The sequence below is a fragment of the Bidens hawaiensis genome, unplaced genomic scaffold (genome assembly GCF_021521415.1).
Source record: "Bidens hawaiensis isolate Kalapana, Puna unplaced genomic scaffold, B.hawaiensis_p1.1 tig00000326_1, whole genome shotgun sequence".
Taxonomy (NCBI): domain Eukaryota; kingdom Viridiplantae; phylum Streptophyta; class Magnoliopsida; order Asterales; family Asteraceae; genus Bidens; species Bidens hawaiensis.
In genome coordinates this window covers 5873811-5890350 of record NW_027491025.1, presented here as the reverse complement: position 1 = coordinate 5890350, position 16540 = coordinate 5873811, and the positions used below count along the sequence as shown (strand labels likewise).

General features: G+C 33.8%; 2 protein-coding genes across 2 annotated transcripts; one reads left to right on the top strand and one right to left on the bottom strand.

Annotated features, from left to right (window-relative positions):
- The first annotated feature begins 6112 nt into the window (after positions 1–6112).
- LOC143621633 (uncharacterized protein C594.04c-like) lies at positions 6113–8335 on the top strand. Its single transcript, XM_077092998.1, has 3 exons — positions 6113–6333; positions 6840–7103; positions 7647–8335. Exons 1-3 carry the CDS (start codon positions 6118–6120, stop codon positions 8127–8129), a joined length of 963 nt encoding a protein of 320 aa, XP_076949113.1. The 5' UTR covers positions 6113–6117; the 3' UTR covers positions 8130–8335.
- A 5910-nt stretch (positions 8336–14245) lies between these two features.
- Positions 14246–16333, bottom strand: LOC143621645 (uncharacterized protein C24B11.05-like). Its single transcript, XM_077093004.1, has 7 exons — positions 16169–16333; positions 16009–16074; positions 15833–15930; positions 15227–15352; positions 14941–15156; positions 14791–14856; positions 14246–14690 (listed from the first exon to the last, which is right to left on the bottom strand). Exons 1-7 carry the CDS (start codon positions 16203–16205, stop codon positions 14595–14597), a joined length of 705 nt encoding a protein of 234 aa, XP_076949119.1. The 5' UTR covers positions 16206–16333; the 3' UTR covers positions 14246–14594.
- Positions 16334–16540: the final 207 nt, after the last annotated feature.

The window sequence follows — 16540 nt, the reverse complement described above, 5'->3', positions numbered from 1 at the left end:
CTAACATAGTTTTGGATTTAAAGTTCAAGAAATTATACAAACGAAACCTTTCAACAATAAAATCATATAACTATTTCACATTCGAATCATAATACAAAATAGAGCCCTTATCGAAACTAATAGATTATTAGCCTAACATAGCAAAATAACATAACCGAATTAGACTTACAAAGTAGAGACATACTACTCGTAGGGTGTTCCGGAAGAACTTCGGAACTCCCAGGAAGTGGTTTGAACCTCCTCGAGACTCTTGGAATCTCCTTGGCACTCCTTTGGAGTTTATTTAGCTAACTAGAGAGAAGCCATGTAAGAAATGAGATGATTTTGGCTGAAACTCGGCTGCTATTTATAGCTGAAAATTTGGAACACTTATGGGTCGTAATGTTTTCAATAGTATCCTTATGAACCATAAAAGTAACTTTTTCACATACCTTATTTTTAACTCTAGATTTTTAGGATCTTGTTTCTTACGTACAGTATTTATGGGTTGTAAGGTGACTTTATGACCCATAAGTGTCACTTTCAAATGTCTTGATGTTATCCATTCCAGATTTTTTGGATTTTGGTTGCACTGACGACGACTTTTGTGATATAATAGTGACCAACGGTTCTTTATGGGTCATAAGGGTGTTTACAAACCGTAAGTGTCAAGTCTAAGCCTTCTAGATTTTGACTCCTGTGTCAACTTATTAATGCTTTGTCTAGAAATCTTTATGGGTCATAAGGTTCTGTTGATCTTTTATCTTCAAGTCTTTACAACCCATAAGATTTGCCATTGTCTTGTTATTATTTTATCTTCAAGTCTTGTCTTTGCTTTTGATCTTCATTTCTTCCGGCTTCATTCTTTTTTGTTTCGGTTGCTCCTCAGTTTTCCTTCGGACCAAGTTGCTTCATTTCAATTTCGGACCTTGCTACTTCATTCCTAGTTTTGTTCAGTTTCTGAATTGTGTCCTTTTGGTCGTTATTTCTTGTTTATTTAGACCAATTCATCATTTGAACCTACAAATCCATGTTACAAATAATTTAGTATCAAACTCAATGGATTTGTTATGAAAAGTGTATAAAATCGGAGATAAATGATATAAATAATGTGTATAATTTTGCACACATAAGAAAATATAATTGTTTTAGGATTCATATATTAAAGTTATATATGCGATATGTAACTAGTAAATGTAGAAATGGAGATGTGATTACTGCCTTAAAGGGTAAAGGGTTGGACCCTTGAAACCCTTATTTATACCCGACCCTTTTACTGTTTAGAAGGTAGGGTCTCAGATCCACGTTTCTTCCTAAAAGGGTAATGGGTCAGGGTAGTGTATTAGATAAAAGGGTCGTGTCTTACCCTTTGAACAATCCTACTAATATGTTTATACAAATAAGATTATTATATTTATAGATAACATATAGAACACGATAATCTGTAATCATACAAAACGTACGTGATATCCATCTCCGCTGATTTCAAAAGAACACGAAAACCCTAAATCAAACACTCCTCCATCACTATCAATATCCTCCAACAATCCATCTCCACCACTACTGATCCATCATTTGCCTACATCAACAATCCTCCGTCACCATCACTGGCGTCGACGATGAGTGTTCGGCAACTCGCCGGAAAATGCAACCCTGCTTCCCTTTGTTCACGGGTTTGTTTTAACCATTGTTTTAGTAATTGATCGATTAAACTTTGAAATTGATCAAATTAATCATCACTTCATTGAAACAAACAGATTTGGATATTAAATTGAATTTTTTGACATGAGCGTACTGGTTTTAATTTTGAGCGTTTTTTTATTTTACGCCTTCATTGTATTAGGGTTTGGAATTCAAATGAGTGTTTTCATTTTATGCCTTGAGTGTTTTTAGATTTTGGATGCCAATTGAGCATAATTGGGTTTTTAACCTTGCGTGTTTCTCACGTACCTGTTATACGTTGAGCAATTATTGCACGATAACTTAACCCTGTATTTATATATAAAATAGCGTAGTTAAGGCTAATGAATCTCGGACTACTGCCTTAAAAGTTAAAACTGGAATCAAGCTTCAAGATGTTTTCATAACAAAATGAAACAAAAATTAAAATAGTGAAATAGTGACTTTTAAAAAGTTGAACGCAGGAGTTGCAGAATTGCGGATGACTTGTGACTTTATTCGCTCTTACCTTGTTATTTCAAACATTTTTTAATCAGTATTTTGTTATATTTTTAAATTAAATATGATGTACTTCATATTTTTGGACTGGTTGGAGCAGTACATCCAGTTCAACAAGGGGTTTTAGTTTTTAAAATGTTGAACTAGTAACTCAACCTGTTCAATAGGAGGTTCATTAGGTTTTAATCGTTGAACATAATCTATGTAGAACTTTGTCAACACGAATGTTTAAATCGTTTGTAGGGGTTCGATAAGTTATCTATAAGAATGTTTCAGTTGCAAAAAAAATGGCAATATGCTGTAAAGAGAATTAGAAAGTATCAGCCTTTATTAAGTGGGGTTGAAGTGTTTGTATACTATCTACTCTTGATATTACACCAGGGTTCTGAGTTGGTGCCTTATGTGAATAGTCACAACCCTTCAAACCTACCACACAAAGACCACAAATTAAACAGACCAAACGTGTTAGTAAGTAGTAACATGCACACCAATGGAAGTTCGACAAATCAGAATCGAAACATGGACCGATATGCACATGCAGTGCCGGCCCTTACATACAACAAAGTAAAGCCTTTGCTTAGGGCCACCACATATTTAAGGCCTCTACTTTAAAAAAAATATATATACGTATATTTTCTATTATAAAATCCTTTGACCACTTTGACTCATAATTTAATATCATTCTTGTGGGAAGATTCTGTTCTTGTTTACATGATGCCCAGTATATGAAACCATTTATTTGCTGGATTCAACAAGTAAAGAGCACTAGAGCAGGTGAAAAATAGATGAAAAGATTATCAATTATGTCTAGCAAAGTTACTTAATTTGCTTGATAACAAACTAACTTATTCTAGTCTAATCGTGTAGATTTGAATTTATTTTTCTAAAATCTTTAAATGAATTTCCAAAATTTTAATTTGGTTTCATATTCTTATCATAAATTATTGTTTTATTAAGCCCGAACCCAACCAATTTATTAGGTTAAACTCCTTTGATAAATCCGATGGTTTGCTTTCTGACACCTAACTTTACTCAGCTGAAATAAATTAACAACCTATTTAGATATAAATCTACCATCGGAAAAGGGCCTCGGGTTCTTTCTTCGTTTGAGCCTCCCAAAATGTTTGGGCCGGCCCTGTGCACATGTATATATATGTTCAACCCTTAGGAAGATGCATGTTGAACAAAACGTTTGTTCAACCAACAGCCACATGTCTAATTGTTTCAAATACCTGTAAATGTTATTTTTATAATTTTATCTAATACACCAAATATATTTACATAATATTTGTTATTATTATGATAAAATAACCAAGTAATATAATATTATCTTATATATTAAATCTATAATTATAAATATGTTAAATTAACTTTAAATACACAAACAACGTACTTAAAATGACCTGAGCCTAAAATTCGGAAAACCACCTACAAGTCAAGGACCAACTTTAAAAATAGAGCTCAAACAGAGCCAAGTTATTTCGAGCTATCTTATGTTGTATGAGTTGAGCTCTTGCTTAATTCTTAGATGAGCTAAGGCTCAACTCGTTTACACACTTACGACAAGAATAACTAAGACGCGTGTCGAGATTTATCTTGTTTCGTGTTTGTGAGAAGCTAAAACTTACCGGGACACCGTTTATAGTACCATAACAATCATCCCAAAACTAAAAGATGTTTTAATTTATTTTTGAAATTTCCTAATAATATATCAATTATATGACCTATAAAAAACTATGAAAATATTATTTGCCAACCATAACAAAAAGGAAAATAATTCGAAATGATAACACATGATTCGATTTGCATTCGAAATCTCATGGTCCACAACTTCTGTAAGTCTCTTTACGAACAAATTAATCCTTCAAATAGAGCAAAAGCAAAAATCGAAAAAAGGCTGAATATATTTGTGTTGATTCTGGGCTCTTAAGTCTTAGCTGTGGCCGTAGGGGACCATATAAAGCGTGTGACTAAAAACAGGCCGATTCATTTGTACCAGGTCAGTTAGTTGTAACCGAAGCAACATGCTACTTGGTTTTTTTTTTTTTTTTTTTTAACGACGTTTGGAACTACTGAATATCCAGGTGAGCCTTCCTGAGAAGGGATGTTAACCGTTCATACTGATTTCGGACTCACTCCGGAATATCATCAAAGAGTAATTAACCCGCCATTGTGGAAAAGCCCGTTGGAGTAGGGCCGTCTTCGAGAATCGTGAAAATTTTTTTGGCCAAAGTAAAAAAAAAAAAAAATGGGGCCTATCGGGGTGTCGGGCCGGAGTCAGTTGACTGCCCGGCCCTACCTCATAGCCGGCTTTGCCCTTGAGTCTGGTTTTAAACTTTAGACCTTAAGAATCTCAAGCCTTAATCATCACTCCAATACCATTTAAAAAACGTCAATTGCATATAAGATTTTTTTACGTGAAGCTAGTGATAAAATGTATGATATGCTTAAAGTTAAATAAATAAAAGAAATCAAATGTATATCTGGCACATGTAATGTGCATGTGATGGGTGTGATGATTAGCCGCACCATCATATATATATTACCTTAAATTATAATTATCATTGCGCATGATAACTGCTTTCTGCGCCTCATTCTGTGTTTAACTTAACCTTTACCACCTAAAACACCCTAACCGTTAATTTAATAGATGATCCTCAAAACATAGCGTATTTCTAAATACTCAAACCACTTTTAAGTGGTCCTATGCATACAAACACACCCTCTCTCCATGTCACATGAAGTCTGTATATGGATGTTGAGATTTGACAATTTCTTTGTAAACCGGCGTTGGACATCCAAGGTAAACGGGCATTTATTAGGTTTGGACATCCTAGGTAAATGGCCCTTAGATTTGGAAAATCCTTGGTAAACAGGTGTTTAAAGGCCAATGTGCATTCTTAATTTTTGTCTTGGGGGGCATGTGAATTCTTTTTGGATTCCACTAAGATATTAAGCTTGATGGACTAATTTTAGTGGGGGTCTATCCCCTCATTGAAGCATGAATGAATCCGCCTATGATAATCATAGATGTATTGATTGACGGAGTAGGTGGTGTGCATATATATAGCCTCACCCAAAACATACTTAAATAACATGCATATATATTCAGTTGTGATCTTATACGTTGTTAAGAAAAATAAAAACTATTGTTTCCGTTAATAAATTTGTATTTTGAACTTATCTTATATAGGTTTGAGCAAGTCAAGATCATCCATTTAAGTGTTTTCATCAATATCGGTATGATTTTTAGTTTAAAATATGTCACTAGCGTTGTCACATCTCAATTTGCGAAATTAATTTCATGTTATATCCCAATATTGTTGAAATGTGTTTCTTTGGCAAGATTTATGATCGCTTGTGTTAGATTAAATAATTCCTAAACCTTTGTTTAAGAAAATTGATCAAATGTAATTCTTGTGTTTTCCTAGACATCCTTATAACATAACTTAAATTGATAGTTGCTTTGACCGGTAGCTAGCTGGGGATGAGCAATGTGGACAATCTGCCAGTGTTCCAAAATTTTTTAAAAATTCTCAATATTGTATATATTTTTAGATACCGGAATACTTATAAGCCAATTACCGTGATAAACTCATTCTAATTTAATAATTTTGCTAATTGTTATGTTTATTGATATAATTTTAATCATCGTTTTTTAAAACATAGTTTATATTATTTAGTTCGTTAAGACCTAAGAGACATATTTTTTCCAGCTCGGCGGGGCACATGAATTCTCAGGACTGTCACTAACCGGTAGTTGACCGTTAGAAGGTTATATATTTTATAGATTTTATAACGTATATAAAATTTATAGGTAAATGCATGAACACAGAAAAAGAACGTCCGTGGGTAAGTTATGATGAACACAACTCCACAACACACAAAGAGAAACTACTTTATAGTAATACTATATATATAGCACTAAGCATGCTTCATGATCATACTTTTCAATCAAACATGGCTTTCAAGAATGCCTTGATTGCATTCATGGCTCCTCTCCCTTCAATCATCTTCTACAACTACTTCCTAAATCACCATCAAAACCATGATCATATTCTTTCCTTTTTGTGGAACTGGTGCAATCAACACCCTCTGATCTTAGCCAACACACTCTTCTTCCTCAATATCGATGTCGGTTTCTGGCTCATTAGCCTCCTCCAATCCAGCAATTGGGTAAGGTTTCTGGTCTACATTTGAATATCTAGGCTCTAAATGAGCCGAGCCAAGTTGGGCTCTGGGTCAAGCTCAAACTTATTTTAACGAGCCAGAAAGTCGAGCTTGAGCTTGCTCATGGCTCGTCAAACTGACTCATTAATTTATAACATTCGCATTATTTTTGTTTTGAATTTAAGTTTTTATTAATGTTATTATTATTATTATTATCATTATTATTTATTCTCGTTGTTGTTGTTGTTGTTATTATTATTATTATTATTATATGGGGTGCGCTTAATTTAAATGAGTCAATCGAGCCAGTTATGGAGCAAGCCACGAGCCGAGCCAACCCTGGCTCCATTTTGGCTCGGCTTGTTTGCAAACGAGGTTTATTTTCAAGTGAATTTAGAGCGATGTCCAATCATATTATATTATTTTCCGTTTAGACATTTCATCGGTCAGCGACATATATAATGCAATTTTCTAAAGATCTACAGGTTCTTAATGGTTTGTTATTTATGCAGATGATTGATTTGTACTGGACGGTGATTCCGGTGTTGTTGGTGCATTACTTTGGGAGGCACCCTGCAGCAGAATATAACCTATGGCGGTCGATGGTGGTGGTGGTTCTGACATGGGTTTGGGCTATCAGACTGACTCATAACTATTTCCGCCGGGAAAAATGGCAGTGGGGTGCAAGAGAAGATTGGAGGTTCACTGATATGGCTAAACAACACGGTCAAAACTGGTGGTGGGTTTCGTTCTTCGGCGTTTACCTCATTCAACAGGTAAATTGATCTCCATTGATTGTTAAACGAGTTGTGTTCATGGTTTGAACCGATCCCGAAAATAAGACACAACTGGGCATTACACAAACCTCAAAATCTTTTCGATCGTGTACATGAACCTGAACACTTTGGCGGGCTGATTCCAACACGACCTGTCTAATACATCAAAATTACAAATTTAACAAAAAGTATAAACGTATAATGAAAGAGTTATGTTTAAACTATAACATCTACTCCTCATTTCTCTTTAATATTTTAAATTATGACGTAAAATACCCAATAAGTTTTAGCTATGACATAAAACACCTTGTTTTATTTTCTTACCAAATCATATTGGTCAACCCAAATATGCAACCTGCTTAGCTAAACATGTTCGCCAGTTCGACTTGAAACATGCCCGAATTATTTACTGTAACTCTAACACGCAAATTTATTGTTATGTCAGAAATACACACTCTTATTTAAAAATACATATACAATCTATTTTTACATATTAAATAACTACCTTTTGTATAATCTAATGATTTTCAATTTCCAAACTAGGTATTTCTATTCGGTGTATGTCTACCCTTGTACATTGTTCACTCGGTCAACAAGCCACTAAATATATGGGACTTTATCGCGTTAGTCGTTTGCGTTTGTGGCATTATCTACGCCTATATAGCCGACACCCAACTTCACGCATTTGTGAGCAACAATGAGAAGTTAAAAGAGGAAGGAAAGGCCATGGTACCAAATCTTGATGAAGGCTTGTGGTACTATTCTAGGCACCCAAACTATTTTGGTGAGCAAGTTTGGTGGTGGGGGCTAGCCATCTTTGGTTGGAACCTAGGTGGGTCTTGGGTCTTTGTGGGTGCACTCATAAACACCTTGTGCTTGGCTTATGTGACCACATTGGTAGAGAAAAGGATGCTCAAACAAGAGTATAGGGTTGATGCATATAAAATGTATCAAAAGACAACTTCTGTTTGGGTACCTTGGCACAAGTCATCTACAAATCTATTGCCAAAAGAAAAGGATAGCTAAGATCTATGGATCAAGTGAAATATGCTTTGCTTCGACAAATATTTCAAATGATTTGTATTTTTAACTTGTCGATGGCGAGTGTGTTAATTCATTGGTGTTTTTATATCGTATGAAATCGATTGTTATTTATCATTTGTGAAAATGTTGCTAAACCGTCATTAATGTGAATTTTATAAAACATTTTTTTTTCTTTGTGAAAATTTTTAATGCAGTGTTATAGATTTTGCTATTTATGGATTATTATTTTTGTTTATATTACTATTATTGTTATTAACATTTGATTAAACTTATCGAGTTGGGGTCTCACCAGAAGCAACATCTCTATCCTTATGGGGTAGAGGTAAGGCTGTCTACATCTTACCCTCCTCAGACTCTACCATAGCTTTGCTATTGGTGGGATATACTGAGTACGATGATGATAATATGATGATTTGATTAAACTTATATTATTGTTGTTAAGCAATTATTAGGGTCTAGGGACGGTTAAAATCCGTCGCAAGTTAATCGCAAATTTTGAGATGAATTTAATATGTGTCAAGAATTATTAAGAACTATCGTCTAAGGCCCGGTATACTTCATTAAGAAAAGCACGGCCTGTTGTAGCTTATTACGAATTAACATGATTCACTAGAACCCAATCTAATCTATTAAGTATATATATTAAGACCTCTTCTAGCATGTTTCTCTATCAAGACCTCACCTATCGGGTTACCTTAAGAACTATGATAACTCTTAAGACCCGGTATGACACGTTAACACATGTATCATTCTTTAAATTATTTGATTCTTCAAATTAAAACGTGACAATGCTAATTACTGAATGGTGATTGGTGAACACCATTTCTGATTTATATTGTAGACAATACCTTCCCTTAATTTGGACTACATACGTCCATTGGGCTCATGTCCATGAGAGATGGCACATTAGGGTTGTGTCCAATTATTTTCTTAGTATTTAACATTAGAGGTGCACAAAAAACCTGAACTCGGAACCGGACCCGAAATAAAAACCCGGAATCGGTTTTTATAATACCTGAACCCGTACCCAACCCTACCCCGTAGGGTACGGATAAGGTATACATTTTGGCACTAAAACCCGAACCCGAACCGGACCCGATTTGTACCCGGTAATACCCGAAAACCCGAACCGGTTCCATACCCGGAACCGGGTATTTCTAATACCCGATAAATACCTTAAAAATACCCGAAAAATACCCCTAAAAAGTGCAAACTTTTAAAAAATCCAATCTATACACGAAAAATACCCGAAAAAAACCCCAAAAAACCCGTAAATTGGGTTTTTTAAATACCCGATAATAGGGTATTCAAATACCCGGTTTTAGAATACCCCGTTCCATACCCGACCCGAATCCGATGCATAGGGTATGGTTTTTAGAGACAATACCCGACCTGATTATTACCAATACCCGGTCATACCCGAACCCGGTTCCATACTCGAACCCGGGTATTCAACAAATCCGATTTGTGCACCTCTATTTAACATTGTTAATTAAAGTTTTTACTTTTTTTTTTGTTTTTTTGTTAATTTTAGTGAATATTGATTAGCTTCATGACTTTTATTGATTCTCTAGGTTTTTTATAACCTTCTTGATATTTTCTCATGAAAGCCTTATAATTATTTTAATCAAGAGAAGATTTATTTATAAAACATATAGAACGAGTTGATATATACCAGTTAATCCTCATTATAACTTCTTTTGATGTTTCAATAAGTTATATTATAGTGTATTTTTTAGAGCTGTCTCGACTTGTCCATTTTTGCCCCTAGTAACGAAAAACAATCTTTTACGCTACACCAAAACATACACGATTCATTTGAGTAATCATAATATAATTATAATTTATGAAAAAAGAGTAATTAAGTCACATATGAACCGTGCTTAATGGAAAAATGAATTGGCATGTAGGTAAAGGTCTCCTAATTTGATACCCACTTACCACTAAATTACAAGGGTTAGTTTAAAAACAATATTTACCATGTGAGTTGTCTAATCCCCACTAAACCACCTCTATAAATACCACAATCTTACTTGCTACACTCACACAAGTTAACTAACATACACAAACAACACTACCAAAATGGAAAGTGTGAAGCTAGCCATTGCACTCACCATCATGGTCCTCATAGCCTTCACCGCTTCTGGAACCGTGGCTCAGGAGTTTGGGCCAGCACCCGCACCTTCCCCATCAATGGAGAGTGATGGAGTCGTGTTGCATGTGTCGGCTTTACTTTCAGTGGTTGTGTCATTTGTGGCTTATTTCTTCTAAAGTGTTCGATAAGCATGCATCCTCTTTAAGTATTACTTTGATTTTCGAACTTGTATTTCTAGTTTTTGATTTCTCATTTGTAAGTTGTAACCCTAAGTTCTTTTGAACATGTGATATGATGAAACTTTTATTAGTTTTGTGGTTATTATTATCATGAATACCTTTCAGACTATATTCATCAAATTCATCATCCTCGTCACACTCATGTATATCATATCGTTGAGTTGATAAATGACACATCCACTCGATCGGTTGATATATGTAAACGGACCACAATTTAACATGAACGCATTAACAGTTTTCATATGTTGCCGCAAAATAATATTATCTTCACCCTGATATCATGTAGTATATTTCTTGAAATAACATATAGAAACAAATTCAACGTATACTTATTGCCAACCCTAATATAAATTTACAATAACTGGACGTTTAAAAGAACGTGTTGAAAAGTGCAAACGTTTTGGAAAAAAATATAGGATTTTGTATTAAAGGTTAAAGTTCTAGTGGCGCAAAATATATGTAGAATTTGGAAACTCATCGCCAACCCAACCCAACCCAACTCAATGGCCATGCTGGTTTAATTTTACATTTCCTTCACAAACTAAGAAAGAAAAAAATATGATAGATAATATTTCTAAAAGCATTATACTTTTAAGAGAGGGCCGAGCACCAATATGGATAGGGTATATGACTTCTAAACCACATGACAACACCGCCGTCAGTGTCACCCTATTTGGGTAGGGCGCAGGGCCGGCCCGTGGGCTGTGCAGGCTAGGCCACTGCCAGGGCCGGCTCCGAAAAGACGAAAACTTTTTTGGGCCAAAGACGAACTTTTTTTTGGGCCTTAAGTAAAAGAAACATTTTGTTAGGTTTAAACAATTTAATTATAAATTGGCTTATTTGATTATGATTTAAGTTGTGTAAAAAACTAATGTATAAAAATAAACTTAAAATTGTCTCAAATAAGATTAGAACCCACAACCTTTTGGTTAGATGCCATACCCTTTTACCGTTAGACCAAGCTAGTGATTATGTAATTTGTGTTGAAACATTGATTATACACATGGTTTTGATAAAAAAAAAATTTCGGGCCTAGCGGGGTGTCAGGCCTGTGACCGTCGACTACCCTGCCATGCCTCAAATACGGCCCTGACCACTGCACAGGAACTAAAAATTTTAGGGGTCCAAAAAGAAAATCAACTTCCAATATTAATACATAAGTTATAATAAAATAGCTAGAAGAAATTAATGTTACGTAGCTCAGATGGTAAGCATTCCAATTTAAAAGCTGAGAACCCTGGGTTCGACTCCCAGATTTTAGCATTTTCTCTTATAGTTCTTTTTTTTTTTCATGATCCCTCAAATTCCACCATTTTTTTTTACTTTTCTATTATTTGGCATATTCAAGTTAATTTTTTTGTTTATATTAAGATTCTTTTATATATTTTATTTATAGATCTTTGATTGCATCAAAATTTCTTTACTTTTTATTATTTGGTATATTCATGTTTATTTATTTGTTTATATTAAGATCTTTTTTTATATGTTTTATATATAATATTTTTATAAAAAACTATATCTAAATATAAATTCAACTAAAAATGTATTAAACAATAAAACACACTTGTATATTAGGCCAAATAAACTAATAAGAGGTCATATTTTTGTTTATTTTTTTAAAACATTCTAAATGCAAGGCCCATTTTTTATTCTCGCACAATGTCCTTGAGGTCCCTCTCATTCTCAGAGACGGCCCTAGTAGGGCGCATGACTTCATTTTATAACAAAGGTTTGTCATATAAAATTGATTTATTTTTTTATATTTATTGTACCTGGCAGAACTAAAAAACAAACAAAAAGTTCTAAGGTAAGTGTGGGTATGAGTTACTAGTGATTTTGTAATTTGTGAGAACTTGAGGGTAAAAATGAATGCTAGTATAGGGCGGTGCATGAGTAGTACCCATGAGAGCTCTTCTATCCCTTAATCTTGTTTCCAATTCCAAACAAGATTTAGTTAGGTACAAACTATGTAATTTTAACAAGTTATAGTATTAGAGATATTGACTGTATAACAAAAGTTATTTGAGTAAAAAGTCACTAGGGATTGAGGGCTACTAATTTCATATAGGTTTTACGAAGTTTTTGTTGATTATATCTATAAGCATGAATAGTTATAGAATCCAATCATGTAGAATAAATCATAAATATGCATGAACTTAGACAACGCATTACTACTGTATACAATTGAAAGGTTTGGTGTCGCAAGGACCATATTGGGTCACTTGACGGCCTCTAATTGGTGCAAGTTTGCTTTTATGTTTTTGCTTTGTAACGAACTTAATGAAACCGACCGAATGATAATTTTGTTTTTGGTTTTTTAGTTCCTGTATCGTTATGAGCTTGACGGAAACCGACCATATTCGCTAAACTCACTGAGTTTTCTTTTAGTTCTAGTACCGTAACGAATGTAATGAAACGACCGAATGCCAATTTTTTTTGTTTTAGTTCCATTGTCGTAACGAATTTGAAGGAAGTTGATAGAATTGGTGTAGACTCACCGCCTCAACACCCCGAATCGACATCGATTGGATTTTACCAACGCTCGAGTTTGACTGACAGACGCTACCCATTGATGATTGGTCCACCTCAATTTTTATATTTATTTAGAGTTTAGTTCCGGTACAATAACGCACATAAGCAAAACCGACCTAATTCAGATCGACTCACCATCTCAACGCTTGGGTTTTACCACCGTCTGTCTGGGTTTTACAGATCTGTCCCGGCACAACGCGCGGGGTAAATCACTAGTTTAAAACATTAAACATACATTTAATTTCCACAACACCCAACTCTGCATTAACATACCGGTCGTAACTAAAACGACAACAAATCATGAGCCTTCAAGTTTGAAAATTACAATTCTGCCGCGAAGCGCGGACTCAGCTGTTAGTAATATATATATATATAGTATATATAAACGAAGACATAAAAATCCTACTTGTCGCGATGTGGTCGCTCCCCCTTTTTTTGGAGTCACCAGATTTGCTTGATTTTTAAATGGAGGCTTCTCATGCATTTGACTCGAATTTATAGGTATGGGTCTTACCAAACCCAGATATACCTTAAACGGGTTATAACATCTAATTAAATTAAAAATTATTCTCACCAAATTATTGATGTAAAAATCCTATAAAATAGGATATAATAAAAATTAATATCTTATTTATTTTAAAAAAGATATATATAATATATGATTTATTTAAAAAAAGATATATATAATTTATAATTAAAAAAATGATTTTATAGTTAAAAAAAAAAATAAACGGGTCTTGGGTCTCATCAAACTCATATAGCTTTTAAACCGGGTTATAACATCTCATTTATTTATAAAACAATTTATCATCAAACCATAAGTATATTATTAACTTTCATACAATAAAAAAAAAATTCAAAAAATAAATAAATATTTAAAATAAATAATATATAACAACCCCCGTAATAGAGGGGATAAAAACTAGTATATGTATATAAAATTATCTACCTGCCAACGCTGTGTTTATATATTGACTTACGATATGCCAAAGCTACGACTAAACACGTATAGATATCCTTCGTGTCATGTTGTGATTTTAATTTTACAGTTTTCCTTTCCCGTTGCTATAGCATATCCAGGTACCGTTACCGTTATCTCATGTATCGGCAAAATACCCGTGGGGTTATTACCATTGAAGTGTGCAGGTTGAATACCACTGATTACCATTATATAACTAACATGCCTACAAGTGTATCAAAGGTATTTTACTACTTTCATTACACGAGTCTAATATGTTAACAGGAGCTTAAATTTGTTGACGTTACAGATTCCATCACATGCCATTTCACACACACTTTCATTATTATTATCATAAAAGATTTATTAGTTACAATTGAACATTTATTTATACAAGTTTGCCTTTGAATACATGCAAACCAAACAAGTTAAGCTGGTATCATTGTCTTGACAACTCATTTAAGAATGTCCATCTGATAACCAACTAATAAGCTTCAATTCTCTACAGACATTAGCATTAATTCGTTTCGTATCTACGTTCCAGGGGACGGGATTATTGTTATTTTACATCCATTTACACGAGTCGAACTGCAACATGTGTTGGGACCAACACGGTTAGGGATTTAATTTGCTAACCGTATTTCGGAAATTATGGTGGATAGGTTATGTATCTTCTCCAATGCATAATCTGCTCCAGTTGTCCTCATTGTCTTTCCAACCTGTCCAATAATTTATACAAACAAAACAATAATTAAGCATATAGAGAAATAATAAATAACTAGTAACTAAACAAAAACCATTATTATTTAATCATATTACCACAACAGTATGAAGGCCAACAAGTTTGGCTGCGGCAACATTTCCTGCATTGTCGTCAAAAAATAGCTGTCAAAACACATATGCGAATTTAGTTGAAAATAACTAATTATTATTTATGACAAATCATCAAACTAATTTATAAATTAGTACCGTTCTGCTAGGGTCAACTTCAGCAACGTCAATAGCAATATTGAATGCATCTATTGAAGGCTTCAAAATCACAGGAAACTCCTCTGGAGAAGATGACTTCGAATTGAATAAATTCGGATTCATGGTCTCGAAACAGATGATCTGTTCGAAGCAGTCAGCTATTCCAAGAAGATTCAATGCCTTCGTCGCATGAGTACGATCGGAATTCGTGAATATCTGAAAATAATTGTCAAACTTTTTTTAAGTTACTTTGATTACAATATAGTTTCAAGTATAGGTAGCTTACGATTTTTCGTTGAGTGATGGTGAGCAAAAGGCTTCGTAATTCAGGATCAGGCTTGATTAGATGGTAAGGCAACCTTCCGTGAACGATGTTGTGGTATTCATCCGCATCAACATCATACCCTAACGCCTGCAATTAAACACAAATTGTTATCAGTTATGTACTATTGATCAACTATATATGACGAGGAAAAAAAAACTGATCACGTAGTATCTCCTAGTTATAATAATAATAATAATAATAATAATAATAATAATAATAATAATAATAATAATAATTGTCAAACCGCACTATCTGCCGGGACAGATAAGTTTTAGGGCATAAGCTTTTTTATACATATTACATATATATGTTTTTTGATGTTAAAAATAAGGTTATTTGAAATGGTTAATTTATGAGATAATTACATGCTCAGAATAGTATCTAGTTATAATAAATCGGTCGATAAAAGTTTTATCCATGTATATTAGCGAATAAAAAAATTTTCGTTAAGGCCTACAGGCCTTTTTGTTTTGGCTCGGCCGGGATATTTAAATTCTCGGAGACACCCCGCTTTTGATGATGCAAATGATTAAACATGTAATCAGTTCAAGTTGTAAATATAATTACTCTTAAACCAGCTAGAGTACTTCCGTAAGTTTTGAACAGCTGAACACGAAGAGCAGAGGCTTTCCTCGGTTCAAATCCGCATTTTTCAATGAGAAAATCTGCAAGAAACAATTCAATTCAAGCCAAGTTAAGTTTAATTTTAGTTTTAGTTTAATGATTGTGGAGTGAAATCGTACCGTCTATGTTACGTTTAGTAGCATCACCGAATCCGATGCTTGAAGAGTACAAAGTATCATCCAAATCTGCAATTGATCATCTTAATTATCATCAATGTCTATAAACATTAAAAGAAGATAGTTTCTTAAAAAACAATAATAAATGGGAATGCATACGTACCGAAGATGAGACAATCGAAAGGCGAGTATGAATCCATGGGTGACTGATATTATTTAGGGGAATTTTGATTGAAATTTACAAGCAAGTAGAAGAAAGCAGAAGATGAAATGGAATGTATTTATAATGGAATGGATTTGATTGATGACTCATTTTCCTAAGTATTATAATGTATAACGTGAAAAATGAGTGTATTTCAACCGCGTTGAGTTGTTTGTCCCTACCATGTCTTATGTTGTTATCTAGAAGAGAATCTTTTAATGCTTCAGCCACGTAGGTAGCATCACCGATGATATTTTTAATTCTATAATTGAGTGTTAAATAATATCAACCCAACCATTCTTATCTATAACTTTATTGTATCTTCCAAATTTA

What these genes read in the sequence shown, in the direction of transcription:
- LOC143621633 (XM_077092998.1), top strand. Translation starts at nt 6,118, where the DNA reads ATGGCTTTCAAGAATGCCTTGATTGCATTCATGGCTCCTCTCCCTTCA. An exon ending in TCCTCCAATCCAGCAATTGG is followed by an intron (nt 6,334 to 6,839) that starts GTAAGGTTTCTG and finishes TTATTTATGCAG; the next exon opens with ATGATTGATTTGTACTGGAC. An exon ending in GCGTTTACCTCATTCAACAG is followed by an intron (nt 7,104 to 7,646) that starts GTAAATTGATCT and finishes TTTCCAAACTAG; the next exon opens with GTATTTCTATTCGGTGTATG.
- LOC143621645 (XM_077093004.1), bottom strand. Translation starts at nt 16,205, where the DNA reads ATGGATTCATACTCGCCTTTCGATTGTCTCATCTTCG. An exon ending in TACTAAACGTAACATAGACG is followed by an intron (nt 15,931 to 16,008) that starts GTACGATTTCAC and finishes TGTTTCTTGCAG; the next exon opens with ATTTTCTCATTGAAAAATGC. An exon ending in TTGGCCTTCATACTGTTGTG is followed by an intron (nt 14,691 to 14,790) that starts GTAATATGATTA and finishes ATTATTGGACAG; the next exon opens with GTTGGAAAGACAATGAGGAC.